Source organism: Lathamus discolor, chromosome 2 (assembly GCF_037157495.1).
Source record: "Lathamus discolor isolate bLatDis1 chromosome 2, bLatDis1.hap1, whole genome shotgun sequence".
In the NCBI taxonomy this organism is placed as follows: domain Eukaryota; kingdom Metazoa; phylum Chordata; class Aves; order Psittaciformes; family Psittacidae; genus Lathamus; species Lathamus discolor.
Window position 1 is genome coordinate 112,051,943 of NC_088885.1, and position 14,598 is coordinate 112,066,540.

The 14,598-nt window shown below is 41.5% G+C and overlaps 1 protein-coding gene across 1 annotated transcript in view; it reads right to left on the minus strand.

Moving 5' to 3' along the window:
* Positions 1-259: 259 nt before the first annotated feature.
* The window catches only part of ANKRD29 (ankyrin repeat domain 29), a 29,099-nt gene continuing 14,760 nt past the window's right edge, over positions 260-14,598 (minus strand). Inside the window, exons 5-10 of the mRNA XM_065669140.1 lie at positions 13,353-13,451; positions 10,304-10,402; positions 5,113-5,211; positions 4,579-4,674; positions 3,407-3,505; positions 260-1,800 (exon numbers count right to left, since the gene is read on the minus strand). Of these exons, the coding sequence (XP_065525212.1) occupies positions 1,717-1,800; positions 3,407-3,505; positions 4,579-4,674; positions 5,113-5,211; positions 10,304-10,402; positions 13,353-13,451 (576 nt within the window). The 3' untranslated portion in view covers positions 260-1,716. The remainder of the gene's footprint in view (positions 1,801-3,406; positions 3,506-4,578; positions 4,675-5,112; positions 5,212-10,303; positions 10,403-13,352; positions 13,452-14,598) is intronic.

Below are 14,598 nucleotides of genomic sequence, written 5' to 3' on the forward strand. Positions count from 1 at the left end.
TTCTGTACCAGTTAGTCTGCAAGTTTCTGTTAGGCACAACATTATTTTAATTTAAAAATACAGCAGCATGAATTACCTAAACAAATAGATTTCTCTGGTGTTTTCTTATATTGTTGGAAAACTTAAAGCTTTCCTTTCTAATGCTGAACAGAAATTGAACAGCAATTTCAGCTTGCAAGCAAAGGTACGCCCACTTCCGTTCTCTTCAACAGAACTATGACTTCTTACCTAACTTACAAAAAGAATAACTTTAGGATTGGTAAGACATATAGCTAATTTGCACTGAGTAAATTACATTACTTTGTGCTGGCTCACTAAAATAATGTGGGTTGGTTGTTTTTTCTTAACTCACTGAAGCAAAAGTTCAACAGTTCAGCTGAATCCTAGGCAGATGTCTCTTAAGCAGGGAATATTTGGTTTCTTTACAATCTTCCCCGTCTTTTGCTTTTAAAGTAATTTTTCAGTAGTTTGTCAAGTTTTGAAGGCAGCTGAAGTGCCTGGATTTATGTACTGAGCTAACTTTATATCTCAACTCACTGTAAAATAAACTCCAATTTTTTTTTTTATTTATTTTTTTTTTTTGGCTAAGAAGATGTAGTATATACTATTTATACTACAAAAATGACTGGGGTTTAATGGGGTATCTTTCATCAGCATGTTTCAAACATAGCTCTTCACAAACCATCTGCAATTTGCACTGCCTTCCGCACACAGGAACTGGTAGCGTGTCTAAGTGTCACAACCACAACAAAAGCCAAAATTGTTGTTGAGAGTTCATTTTCCGTGCCTGCATCAATTAGTGATCCCGTTTGCATGTGGCTATGTGTAGCCCTCTTACTAACTGCTGAAAGACCTGTACACTGTGCGCTTCTCCCTTAACTCCTTTCACAGACCTGGGGGACAAGTGCATTGCATAGTAGCTGTGGGTAGTAAACCATAGTGTCACATATATATGCACATGCAGAACATACGTATATACCTACCACTTATACAACATCTGTGCTGTTGTGCCCAACAGTTGAATTTCTGATGGACTTGCACCAGTGAATGATATGTCCTGGTTGGTTTGCCCAGTAACTGGTCCTCCCCTATCCATGTACCTAGACAGCAGGGTTAGGGATGGATCCCCATAGCACTGTGTACACATTGCAAAATGCTATCAGCTGCTCTGCTGTTTTCCTGTTGCTGGACAGATTGACAGATCAAGATGCTACAACTGAGGAGGACATCTTGCTTATTGTTTGGTTGGTAGCTTTTGGCATCATTTGTAACTCTCTGAATCATCTTTCATGGAGCTTCATGTAGTAGCCAAAATGTTATCAAAGAACTGGGCTGACAGGAGGACTTTTTCTGTTGGGATGTCACAGGTGGGATCGCACCTCTAGCCTCATGTGGCAGTTGGAGGCAGAGAGGAATGGTCTGAGCTAGCACTGTCAGCAAAGGGAGGGCAGCAGCACCATGGGGCTGCAGTGCAAAGGCAACTCCCAGGCCAGCCCCTGCTCTCGTCGCAGTCCTGCGTTCAGCAATGCCAGGCAGAGGTCCTAGCCCGTGGTGACCCCACGGCAAGGGCCTCATGCATTCAGGGAGCGCGTACTGGAGGGGCTAATCAGTTCTGCAAACTGTTCCAACAAGCCCTTCTTGGGCAACCTAGGTTTACAGTCATGCTACTGTGGTCAGGGTGCATCTCTGTCAAACCATATTTGCTACAGGGCTGCATTAGCTTTTTCCTTGCTTTTCCTTCATGCGGAGGAGTCGGAGGATGCGTTCATTTTTTGTTAGTTCTTCTGGAAGTTCATTTGCCTTGAATGAAAATACCCTTTGGTTAGCAGAAATGAACAAGGATTTCCAAAACATCGTTTAACAACATTCAACTTTACAGAAGACGCTACTGGGCATTATAGTGATGGGTTTATTCCAATGTTGTCCCACCACTGTTAGAGATACCTTAAGAAATCACCTTTCAGCATGCAATTCCCACTTGAGTCTTAAAAATAGTCTCAGTGTGGGTTTGAAGTGGTCATCTTATTTTGTGCTGACTGTCCAGGTTAAATGGTATCCCTTGCGCTCCCTATGCTTCTGCCACGGAAGTACAGATTTTTTCAGGAGATGAGGCAGGTCTTTAAGTACCAAAGCCCAAACAAAGTCCATAAATATCCGAGGGAATACTTTAATTGCTATGAAACAATCCGTGCTATTCTGTAGGATTGGTAATAGAACATTAGAGTTTGGTCTTCTATGTGTATTGAATACAAGTTTGGTAACTGTTTTTATAATGAAGCTACTTCTGAAAATCAGGAATTCTGTCCTGCAAATGTACTCTGTTGTGCCAAATTGCTTGTCATTAAAAAAAAAATCAGTAGGAGAGATTGCAGCCATAGACTTTCTCATACTGCACAGCCTTCTGCTGCAAATCACCACCAGCAGCAGAAAAATCTTGTGTGTTGTCCGGCTGACAGCGGCAAATCAAAATGCCCGTTAATACGAGCTACTGTACGCGAGTCGTTAACTTTGCTGCCATCAAGTGGAATGATACAGAAATAACAGGCACAGATCTTATATTATATGACCAAAACATTCAGAAGGTATGTGCTGGGTTACTTGTATTACAAACTGTCATTCACCCAGTCATAAACAAGAAGTAAATACCAGACCACCCATGCACAGCTTAGCAAACCCAGCTAGATATCAAATACTAGAGACAAATAGTTCATAAACACAAGTCAGAGGAAGACATTTACATGGAAATTAGCAAACATGTAATGTTAAAATACTTCACAGGCAAAAACAAAGACCATTTTTTTTCTGCAGAAAAGTTGTTGTTATAAAAAGAATATGAAACTATTTCACTAAACTAGCAGATTATCTACAGTATCTTACTTATCTACTTATCTACAGCAAGATATTGTAAAGATACATGTAATGCAGGATTTCTTTGTATTAGCATTGTCCTGAATTCTAACCAAGTTTTCTTATCAGGGGCACCCAGATACACATTTCTTTTGCTGCAGAAATATCATTCTTACACGACCATAGGGAGGTATGGTGTAACTTGTGACTTACGAGAACATAATATATGGGTTTTTTTTCCTGAAATGCAACCTAGTTAGCCCATGAGTAGTTATAGTTAGCAGTTTGTGGTGCTTGAGTGAGTGAGTGCATGGTTTGCATATTCTTAGATTGATGTTACTTCACAAGAACCAGCATAACCAGTGGCACTGCCCAGCACCCTTATAGATACCCATGTACAGCAATGAATGAACTAAACGGTGATGCTTCAGGAGAGGAACAGGAGGCAACTATGGACTAACACAGAAACATAGGCTGCCACTGTCTCCATCGCACACATGGCTCCACTGCGCACTGTTTCCAACCTGCTCCTTGCCCAGGATAGTGTGCCAGGACGTACCTTGTTCCTCAGGCATGGGTCTGCTCCTGCTTCAAGGAGCAGTGCCACTGTCCTCACATTGCCACTCAGGACGGCCGCATGGAGAGCAGAGGTCCCGTTCTAGAAAATACCAATGGAGATGTTTGTACCGTGCATGGGAAGAAAACCAAAGGCAGTGAAACACGAATGTTTGCAAAGAACAAACCTACGAACAAGAAAGAAGTAACACGGAAGAAATTAGGTCATTAAAAGTATAGTTTCTGGTGTAGACAGGGTGCTGATAGGCTAGCGGGCTATGAAGGAGGTGATTTTAAATGCTTTAATAAAAAAGAGAGTCAAATTCACTTCACCACAGCAGTATTTCCTTTTAAACGTTACCCTTGTCAATTGATTAGAGGTGAAATGGACACAGCACTTGCTTCTGCCTGGCAAAACCAGCCATTAGCAGGTGAAACTGAAGTGCAAGCAGTAATGGAAACCATCTGTGCATTTTATCTTCTTTCTCTGATGATTAATGGTCTCAGTGTCAGACAGCTGAATAGGGATTTTTTTTTGTGGCTGGCCTTTTGTCCGTGGCTGCAAATTGACAGTTCAAATAAGTGTGGAAGCTATTTCATACTTGTAATTAACAACTAAGTTAATGCCACCTGGATTTTCAAGCACATCAAAATTGCCAGTGTTGCATGCACAGAGGCTATCAAAGTATGTGATTTATAGATACATATAATTAGATGAGCTATTAAAAAGTAGCTTCCAAATGTGTTATTTTTCAAGTCACTTTCTGACTTCAGATGAAAACAGAAACAAGTAGAGAATCTGCTCACAACAGATCTCTTAGGGTACTATTTTGCTGACAAAATGCAATAGAAGGCCACATACAGTGCTAAGAATTCACTGTTAAGAGCAGTCCATTTACAGTAAGAATAAAAACAAATGATGAAAAGCAGGAAAATTCCTTCTATGATTTCTAAGCTTCCTTATTCCATAAATCAAGCTCACAATTTTGTTTGAAAAGATTAATTTGTGTGTGGCATTAAAGGCTAAATAAGATAATTTAATTTTTCTCTTGGTTTTTTTTTTTTTTGGCTCAAGCTCCTTGTAATCTTCCTCTGTCATAGTCATAAACGTCAGATCTTTCATCAGAAACTCATTCTTGAGTTCCTGTCTAAAAATCCATGTGTTTCACTACTAACCTTCAGCAGGCCAAGAGTTGGAGAGAATTTCAGCAACTCTTCTATCACATTATTGTACCCCTTAATGGCAGCCTTCAGTAAAGCAGTCGTACCGTCCTTTGAAGGAGACAGGAAGGTCAGTCCAGTTGTTAGCAATGCTTTACCTGCATTCCCCTTGGCTGGAGGGAAACACCAGCTTTCCCCCACACCTCTGAGAAGAGGGTCTTCTCTGCTCAAAATTTTTGAGGAGACAACTCCACAGCATATGCTGTGGTTTTAGAGCATCAGGAGGATTGTTGCTTTGGCAGGTGAAAACTTCGGGGTAAAATGAACCAGTGACACCATAGACATCTTTATACAGACATTTCCATTCCCTTATTCCAGAAGGTCCCTCCAGGAAGATGTCCTAGACACAATGGGAGAAAGGGAGCCCATGTTGGGACTTTACATCATGGCAAACAGGACAGACCCTGGGGACACCAGGCAGACTTGCAGCCTCAGAAAAAGCTAGGCGGTGTTAAGCTGCAGACAGAGCACAGGAAGAAGTCTACTCACATCCCGGGCGGCATCTCGCTCAGCTCCACGAAGCAGCATTACTCGTACCACTTCACTGTGACCCATCTGCGATGCAATCCACAAGGGAGCTGTCCCATCCTGCAAACAGAGTAAGACTGCTAATGGTTTCATTTTGAGATCCTGTGCTCTCTGGTGTTTTACCACCCAAGTCTGCCTACTGGATTGGATGTACTTCAACCCCAATTAAATCCCTCATCACAGACATATGCAGATTTGCTTCCAGAAGCACATGGGAGCTTGGCGTAACAAGTCAAAACGAAACTGCTCCAGTTGTGGAGTAGAGTCATCCTTAGCTGCTTTCTCTTATGTAGTTGGCCTGAAACATGCATTACTGTCTGAACAGTTAAAAGCCACTTTATCTTAACAGCTGTACCTCAAATACATGTGGAAGTCTGAAATGTAAAGGCCAAAGTGTACTTTGAACTCTAGGTGGCTAGATGTAACAGAAGATACAGGCAAATAACAGCGTGCATGGGGAGATTCTGTAGCTGGGTCTCTGCACATGTGGAGTAGAGGTTGTTTATAGAAGTTAAGGAGCAATGCAAGATGATCACCAGCTTTCAACATGAAGTTACGTTACCTGTCCTCAGGGAATCTGTTAAAAACACCCTGCCTTACACTGGTGGTGAGTGTTTCACAAATTTTGTGTTCAACAACTCCACTAGAAAACAAGAAAATTATCAAGGAATCCAACATCAAATAATCTGTTTTGGAAAAATTGTCCTGTGCAATCATTACTTGAGCAGAAAACTTCAGAAAATAAAATGCACATTCAGAATGAGCTAGACTTTGTGATTGATTGTCATCCCAAAGGCAAAGGTGAATTGAAGTGCTAGAAGTGTTTCTCTCTTCAACTGGAATTTAGTTTTGTGTCTTTTCCTCCTTTTGCTTCTAAACAGCCTGATTCTCCACACTACAGGACTCCAGCAGTTATGTGGTGCCAAACTGATTCTTGTGGGCCCTTAACAAAAGGCTTTTCCTGTATGGACTTTAACATAAAAGTGAAGCCTCGTGTAGCAGGGTGCCTGCCTCTGCCTTCAGCAGTCGCCAGTTCCGCTCACCACCACAGCAGCCTGAAGACTTGGCAGGGAAAAGGAAGACAAATTATACTGGGGATTCCAAAAGAATCTTAATGAGAAGTTTCAGGAGAAAACAACTTTTTACTTTAAATAAGGTATTTCTACCTTAATTAAAGAATAAATCTCTCTCCTTAGTGCCAGCTGAAGATTCATATGACTTGTACTTGCTGTCCAAAAAACCACTGTTGCACAAATTCTCTGCTTTCTATGGGCTAGTGACTTAATCCTTTCAAAGAAACAGAAGAGTTATTTCTTTCTTTGGCATGATATTCTGAGTTTCCCTATTTCTGATTCTGAGAAAGAGCAAATGCACATTCTGAGATCTTCAGTCTTCTCAAATGGTAAGGAACAGGATCTTTGCCCACTCTTGTATCATTTCTCTATAGATTAATTAATTTAAATTAGTGACTGACCTCATTCTAGTATGTATCCTGTTAATACAATGAGTGTTCTTTCTGATTCTAAAATAACAAAGGCTCTCTTGTATACAGTGTATGTGATGCTAGTGTGATGGCAAAAACCGTCCCTCTCCAGTTTATAGCTTTTTCCCTGCAATACTTCATATTTTTCTAATCTCTCCCCACCAGAGGGCTCTAGTAAATAGCAATAGGGGCACTGAAAAAGCCTATAAAACTTGGAAAAGAGAGCAGTTGAATTTGCTCCCACAATTGAATCTGCATAAAGAACCAATGCTGTGCAAATCCACACTTCTGTTTATACAAGAAATGCAAGCACAAGCACAGCATGCAGAACATAGCAGCTTTCTTTTTTTCACAGTAAAGTCTGTAAGAACAACTCATATTTCCAGGTATAAATGAAAAGGTACAGAAGTGTTGGGTAATATCAACCTCAATATCTCAGCTATAGGCTAGAGGCAAAAAGACATTGTGAGAAAGGATGACTGTCTTGGAGGATTTAGCCTGAAAAGAATGATGATGAAGTTGATGGTGTGCTCATACTGACCATTGTCAGCTTTTCTCTCTTAAGCAAATAGCATCTAATATGCAGATTTATGCAAATGCATATAGAATTTATATGGAGTAAATGAATTTTCTGTCCATTTTCATGTTGCTATATGGTGCAAAACAGATAGTATGTTGTACTAAAAGGTCACATGAGAATTCCTGTGTAAACAGACATTCGGGCTTAGAGACAAGTCAGAAAGAAAGTGAGAATAGGGAAAGACAGTTCAAAAACTGTTTTCCTTTCCTTGTCCCTCTGCCCACCCAGCAGACTGCAAACCACTACATTCCTAGAACAGTGTTAAACACCCCATATGTTTTTAAGCTGTGCTTATTTCTGTATTTGATTACAAGCTAGAATATATGGACTACCTCTCATTATATCTAGCAGCCAGCTGTTCAAAACATACTCTAACCAAAATTTCCAGTGCTCTTTATATTATCCATTAGCTAATGACTTTGCCTTGCAGCTTTGAATCTCAATGTTTGCTTGTGGCTTGGAGTTTTAGAAAGGGCCAGATTAAGGTGGGAAGTAAAATACCCCTCAGATTCCCAGTAAGGACTTTCAGGTACAGAGAGCCCCTACTCTCAGGCTACTCGGCATCATCTCCTCCACTGTTCTGCCCATCAGTCTAGTCACACCATTACATCATTTCAATTCTTGCTAATAGCAAATTGCTTGTTTGCCTGAAGTCTATACTCTCTATACATTGACTGGCTTACATATATGTGTAATTGCACATTGTTTGTTAAGAAAAAAAATCATTAATTTTCAGAGTATTTGGAACCTGCTTACCCAGTCAGACTAGAGGCTGCTGGGACACAGGCTGCCAAAACAGTGTAAAAATCATTGGCAGATAATCTTCTCGCTTTGAGTTGAAGAAGTAAAGAAATACTTCTCGCACCAGGCTTCAGACACTGCCCCAAGCTCTGTCTAGACAAAAAGATGACAAAAGAATTCCTCCCCGGCTCTGCAATGTTAGGAAAAACAGAAGGCAGCTAAAATCCAAGAGAAAATACATTGTCAGGAAAGAAACTCGCCAGGAAGCTTCACTACTAAGTCTTGTGAGAGCTGAGCTGAAGGGCCTGCACACGGATAGCCAATGCCATCTGAGATGCTCTACGGTGTCATGAGCACCTCCATGGGACTGGGAGATGGGACATGAGCCTGAAGAGGAACTGGTACCCGCTACAGCAGCAGGAGGAGACATACAGGACAAATGCAAGCACTCAGGCACATGAATAAGCCCCCAAATTCAGAAGGTAGATAGGAAAACTTGGATACCATGACGAAGAAGCATGAACTCACACCTGCACTCTGCAGCCCTGTATTCGATGTTATGCTGCTTAGAGGAGTTTCCTACAGCAGCAAGGGCAATGTAGCTTGTAACTGACAGTAAGAGTCATCTGGCATCGCAACTGCTCCATCTAGAGCTACATTCCTCATAACCAGCATGCCACCTTCGAACAAAGTACAGATTTGTTGGTGAGAGACCGAAGTCCATCCAACCATTACTAATTAAACAGTAAAAATGTTCCATTTATTAAGGAAATGTTTCAGATTACAGTGGGCCCAAATACAAATGCCACAGATTTATCCAGGCATAATTTTAGCAGGGATTGGAGGTACCCTGAAGCACAGTAAGCCCATCCTGCCAGAGATGAAACAGAGCCAGGAGGAACATTCACACAGAGTCAAGTCTTTGCCTCAACTAAGATTTAAAAATGCCTCATGAAACGTTCTGCTGTAGAAATTGGATTAGAGACCTAAAAATATAGTCAGAAGAATTAGCTGGTTTGTTAGGGTTAGCAGGATGCAGTTTTTATGGCAACATGGTTCAGCTAAATCTAAGGCACCCCAACTTTATTTTGACCAGCCCAAAAGGCATTAATGCACACCTTGGTCTATCCTACTCCACTGATCTTTTAGACTGTGTGAATTAACAGTTTTTAACATTTTTTAATCTTGATCTTGGGAGACAGTGTGGAGGAAGCCTAGGAGCAGCTAAAGCAGCAGTCCAGGGAGTAGCTGCCAGCACAGTTCCAGTGCTGGAGAGGTGCAGGAGGGGGCAGCAGGAAAATTGCTTTAGTTTGAACACATAAAATGCTAATCTAGTTTCCTTACTGTACAGAGCAGCAAGTAGGCTACACAGACCTACAGGTGCAGTATAAGTCATATAGATCAATCTCTGCTGCCAGGCTATGATTTGTTAGGCTTTTGGTGTAGGTGAAAGGAAATACTGAAAATGCCTGACAAAGCTTGTCACATGCCATGCTGTCTACTGTTATTAGAGTTTTCACATTTGTTTGCTCTCGCCTGATGAGTTTTTAGGTGCTGCAAATCAGTGATCACAGCCACCTGGCAGACATATGTGACTGATTGCAAGGACAAGACCTTATCCCATCAATTTAAAATGTGCAGTGAAGACTCAGGACAGCAACCTTGCCTGAAGGGTTTCAAGCAGACCACACAGGAGAGTTTATTAAAGCAGGCAAAGATTCCTTGGAAGCCCTGTCTCTAACCAGACATTTCTACGTGTTGGGAGTAAAGCTAGCTGTGCAATTCCCACATCTGGCGACTCAAAGCAGCATATTAAATGTGCCATTTAAGCACCAATTTTAGAGTCAAGAAACAGCTGAACAATTAAGGAACCCTTTTTTTGAAACCAAGAGAGCTTTTATTTTTATCTGTACACCATGTATGCTGGGTATCCCATAAATAGTTTGACACCTAGGAAGTCTCTTGCACACAGTGATGCAGGGGGTGGATCTAACCTTTAGCTCCCTAGCAGGGACCTCTGAACCAGCCACAAATCTAACTCAAATGATCAATGTTTGATCATTTAATGATCAAACAGCAGCCCCGCTGCCTGAAGAGGAGCTAATTTCATGCTTATGGTTACCACTGGTTTTACGTTTTTGCAGGATTAGGGCTGCATCAAAAGAAGTGCAATCAACAGGTTGAGGGGAGGTGATTCTCCCCCTCTACTCCATTCTTCTGAGACCCCACAATCTGCTTTCCAGGGAAATAATTCCATGGGAATCTGATGCCTGGAGAAAATTCCAGTGTTAATTTTTCATAACTGTAAAAAATCAGATCCCAGTTCTGCCCTCAAGTATTGAGCTTACCTGCCGTGGCTGGTTAACCTTTGCTCCTGAAGAAAGTAGCAATCGGATGACATCCAGATAGCCTCCTTGTGCTGCCAGGAAAATTGCGGAAGCTCCATCCTAAGAACAAATACATCCATCTTACACTGTGTTGAAGTGATGCCACTTTTCCTCACAAAACCAAACCAAACTGAATCCAGTTCTCATTCTTAAGCCATTATGCCGTGTAACAGCAGGTATACAGCCATGCTCAGGAAATAATTACCAAAATCCACAGTCTAACTCATAACAAACCATGGTAACATTTTCATTCTGTATGCACAAGCGCTGGCTCTCATCACATATCAAACCAAACATTAAATCCTGGTTCTGGAATCCTAAGAGTCTAGCTCATTGAAGCGTTGTTCTACATAACAAGAAATTCATCCTGTATAGCAATGTAGTTTCATTTAGCTTTTATATGTTCATGCAGAAGTGTTCTGTTACATAGACGCATAGTGAAAACATGGTCAAGTACTTTGCAAGACTGGAGGTTCCAGCACTGAAGTCTGCCCCTGAGGCTAAATGAGTAAGTACTCTGCCATGCTACTGGGCCACCCTAACAACTACCATGCTGCTGCTCTGGCACACCTTGTAAAAGAGACTTCACCTCTAATAATGTAAAAGTAAAACATGTAAGACAGACTGTGTCATGGCCCTGTAAGAAACCAGCATTTTCTTGCAAAAGCTTGTGGAAGAACAAAGCTTTTGAAGAACAAAGATTGTAAACAAATCTGGGGTTTTAATTTTTCCTCAACGTGTCTTTCATGTGCAGATGTTCTCAGAATTTGACTTCACAGGAATTTCTTCCTTAGGAAAAGAATTTAAATGTCATATTTCATTAAGTTTTTCTGATGAAAAAAATTTCAAACAGCGTTATCATCCTTCCAACCAACTAGAATTGGAAATCTGCACTGAGGGTGGGACAGGTGTTACCCATCCCATAACCACAGCACTCAGCACAGAGCACGCTAGGGCAAGTTTTCTCAGAAGGTGAGACTCTTTTACCTTAAATAGAGGCATCCCTTCACTGCATCTCAGATATGCAAATACAGAGCTCACGTCATCTCATGCATATGCAAACTACAGGGCATTTTAGTAGAAGTCTGTTGTTGCCCTTGTTGGCATATCACTATGTTAGGACCAAACGCTATTGTCTGCTAAGAGATACTGGATAGCTACTCTTCTTTCTGCAAAACTCAGCACAGACTTAGTGAAGCGTGAGCTGAATATAGCGCCCCAGGGACTGAATTTAGAATGTTTGGCTTTGATTTCAAGACAAATGTCCTGGCAAATAAAAGAGGTGTCTGCTGGCACTACAAACACACACCCCTGGGCTCTCTGAGGGGCTGTTTTCTCTGGTTGCTATGAGAGTATATGAAATAACAGGATGGTATTAGGTCCTTTGCAGGCTTCCACCAGAGACAAGTGTAATAATAAGTCTTCCATTTAAAAAATAAACAAGATTGTTTAATATTAAAAGAGCTTTTTATTGTAGCATCAGTAAAGATGGAGGACCTTGGGTTCCTTATCACCTACTTGATTTGAATTGATGCTGTAATGAGAAAGCTGTTTTAAAGGCTATAACATATTTCTTCAAGACATACTGTTGAGTTAGAGTATTCTCTCATCTTCTCCTCTACCCCTCACATAGGTAAATTTAAGATTAAAATATCCATCTTGATGGTTTTAGGAGGACTACCCAAATGCATGCTCAAAATCCCTCCTATTTTGTTGTCTGCCAGTGAACCTGCCAGCCAATTACTGCTTTTCAAATGCAGCTTGGCAACATCCCACAAAAGCAGCCAAGCTAACATTCATTTTCAAGAGATTGTGTTCTTATTTTATTAAGCAGACATTTCTGTCTGGTTTTGCCCAATGGCTGTAAGCAATAAAAATACATCTCTAAATGCAATTGCACATGTTGCTCATTTCCAGGAGAGACAATAAGGAAGTTATTTTACTGCCTTCACTTCTAGGTATGTGTCTGCAGGTGTGGCAGCGTGGCTATTTTTAAACTGAGTGGTAAACCCCAGGATTACCATGCAGTGGTATGAATCACTGCCCTCAGATTAGAAAGGCAACTGCTATTTGCACAGCAGTGCAGGTGGAACAAACACCTTTCTTTATAAATATAGGGTGGTGGCAGCACAGAGCTGGAGATCCCCTAGTACACAGCCCCCAGTGGCTTCTGCAGTCACCAGCCCTTAGCTAACATGCACACCTGTGGGAGCTAAAACTTCAGCAGCACCCTGCAGATCCAAAGCCCCTGGAAAAAGCTGGAAAAACTTATATCCCTGTGGAACAACTTCTTCTATGTCAGTTTTGAGTGCCCCAGGGTAGGAATGAGCAGTGGAAAGTGGAAAGAAAATCTACCATTTCTTTCTGTTGAATGCTGAAAAGCTCAATGTTTTTGTGTCTCAGTTGCAGTAAATTAAATCCAGTGCTTCATTTGCTCAATCCAGCTTTCTGAAAAGTCAACTAAACAACATCAGTTCAGCCATTTTAACCATCCTTTGCCCTGGAGGGCAAACACTGTCAAGCTAGAGATACACCAATACCAAATAACATAATTTTAATTAATATTTTTAAAAATAATTTACAGATATTTAAAGATTGAAATATTTTAACTTTTATTACTCTTTCCGGCAGAAAACTGATGATCTGATTCTCTAGTACCTCAGGGGCTGTATTGCTATTCACTCTTTTGTCTGCAATAAAAATCATTGGTAGGACATGACATGGTCTTTTGTTCAAGATTAATGGATTAAGCAGATCTGATCCAGGTTTGATCCTTCATAGAGATAACAAATCAAAAGACATCCAAAATGTCTTTTCTGATTTCGTACTACTTCTCCCAGGATCATGAAAAGCAGACAGTTAACAGAATTCACATCATAGAAGAGTACTATAAAACCACATCTGGCAAACGCTTCTCTGTGCTGGAGTCAGACCATCTGCTGTTGTTCAACCAACAGCACATTTGTTCCATCACCAGTGTTGTCAATATTATCTGTGTCAAATAACTCACATAAAGTTGATCATGAATGTTGGCACCATGCTTCAACAGCGTTTCCACTACTTTTGCATGCCCGTACTGACAAGCAGCTAGAAGTGCAGTACCTCCATCCTGTGAAAAAGCAAAGAACGGGCACAGTCAGGTAAGAGTCAGGTGCTGGACTAAACATCACCATACAAAAAGAAAAGCAGATTTTATGGCTTTTCAGAATTTGGCTCACAGCAGTTCTGTAGCAACTAGCTGCTGAATGTTTCATAAGTTTAATACCAAGTCTTGCCATGCAAATCTTTAAACTTGGCTCTGTCACTATGAACTGTTTTCTGAGTTTTTTTATAGTGCTTTTTGTTCTGCTTTTTGTTCCTTGTCTTCTGCTTTCCCACTAGAAACTTTGTTTTGTTTCCTTCACAACTCCTCCATATCTCTTCCCTTTACATCCAAATCCTGCCCTCCTGCCAAGCTCTTCCATCTACTAAAGGACAGCACACCTTTCCCCTGCTCCAAGCCTACCGATCATTTACTCTTCTTTAGCCAGAACCTCACTCCCTGTTATTTCCCGCCTCTAACCTATCGATTGTTAGCTTGAGGAAGAGTAGGGAGGGTGCATTTTGAAGCATGCTAGCTAACCAGATCAAAGTCAGACCAAACACATGATCACCAGTGAAAGTCACATTACTTCTGCTGAAGAAGTGAGAGTGACAGAGCACTGGAACAGGTTGCCCAGGGGGGTTGTGGAGTCTCCTACACTGGAGATATTCAAGGCCCGCCTGGACAAGTTCCTGTGTGATGTACTGTAGGTTACCCTGCTCTTGCAGGGGGGTTGGACTAGATGATCTTTGGAGGTCCCTTCCAACCCTTGGGATTCTGTGATTCTGTGATCCCTGCAGGTAGGATCAATCCCAGGCAGTTTTGTTGCTGCACATCACCACTAAAAGGAGACCTAGGCACATGCATTGAATCCCACTTGTAGACACGCTCCCTTGGGACCATCTGAGAAGGGAAACACCTCAGTGTCCTGGCAATTGAACCCAAGCCAGCTGAAACAACTGAGATAGTTAGTGAATGTGGGTCTTGCCATCTTAAGTGCACTGCTCCCCACTCAAAAATTACCAGTATTTCTGACACGAATATGGAGAGGAAGGTCTTATCTTCTGCCTGGGATGGCACCATACCATCGTGCAAAGATGAGGCACACCCCTAGTCATCCTCACCAGAGGTCTTCTCCCTCCTTCCCTGCTTTCTCCCAGTCTCAAGCCCCTCC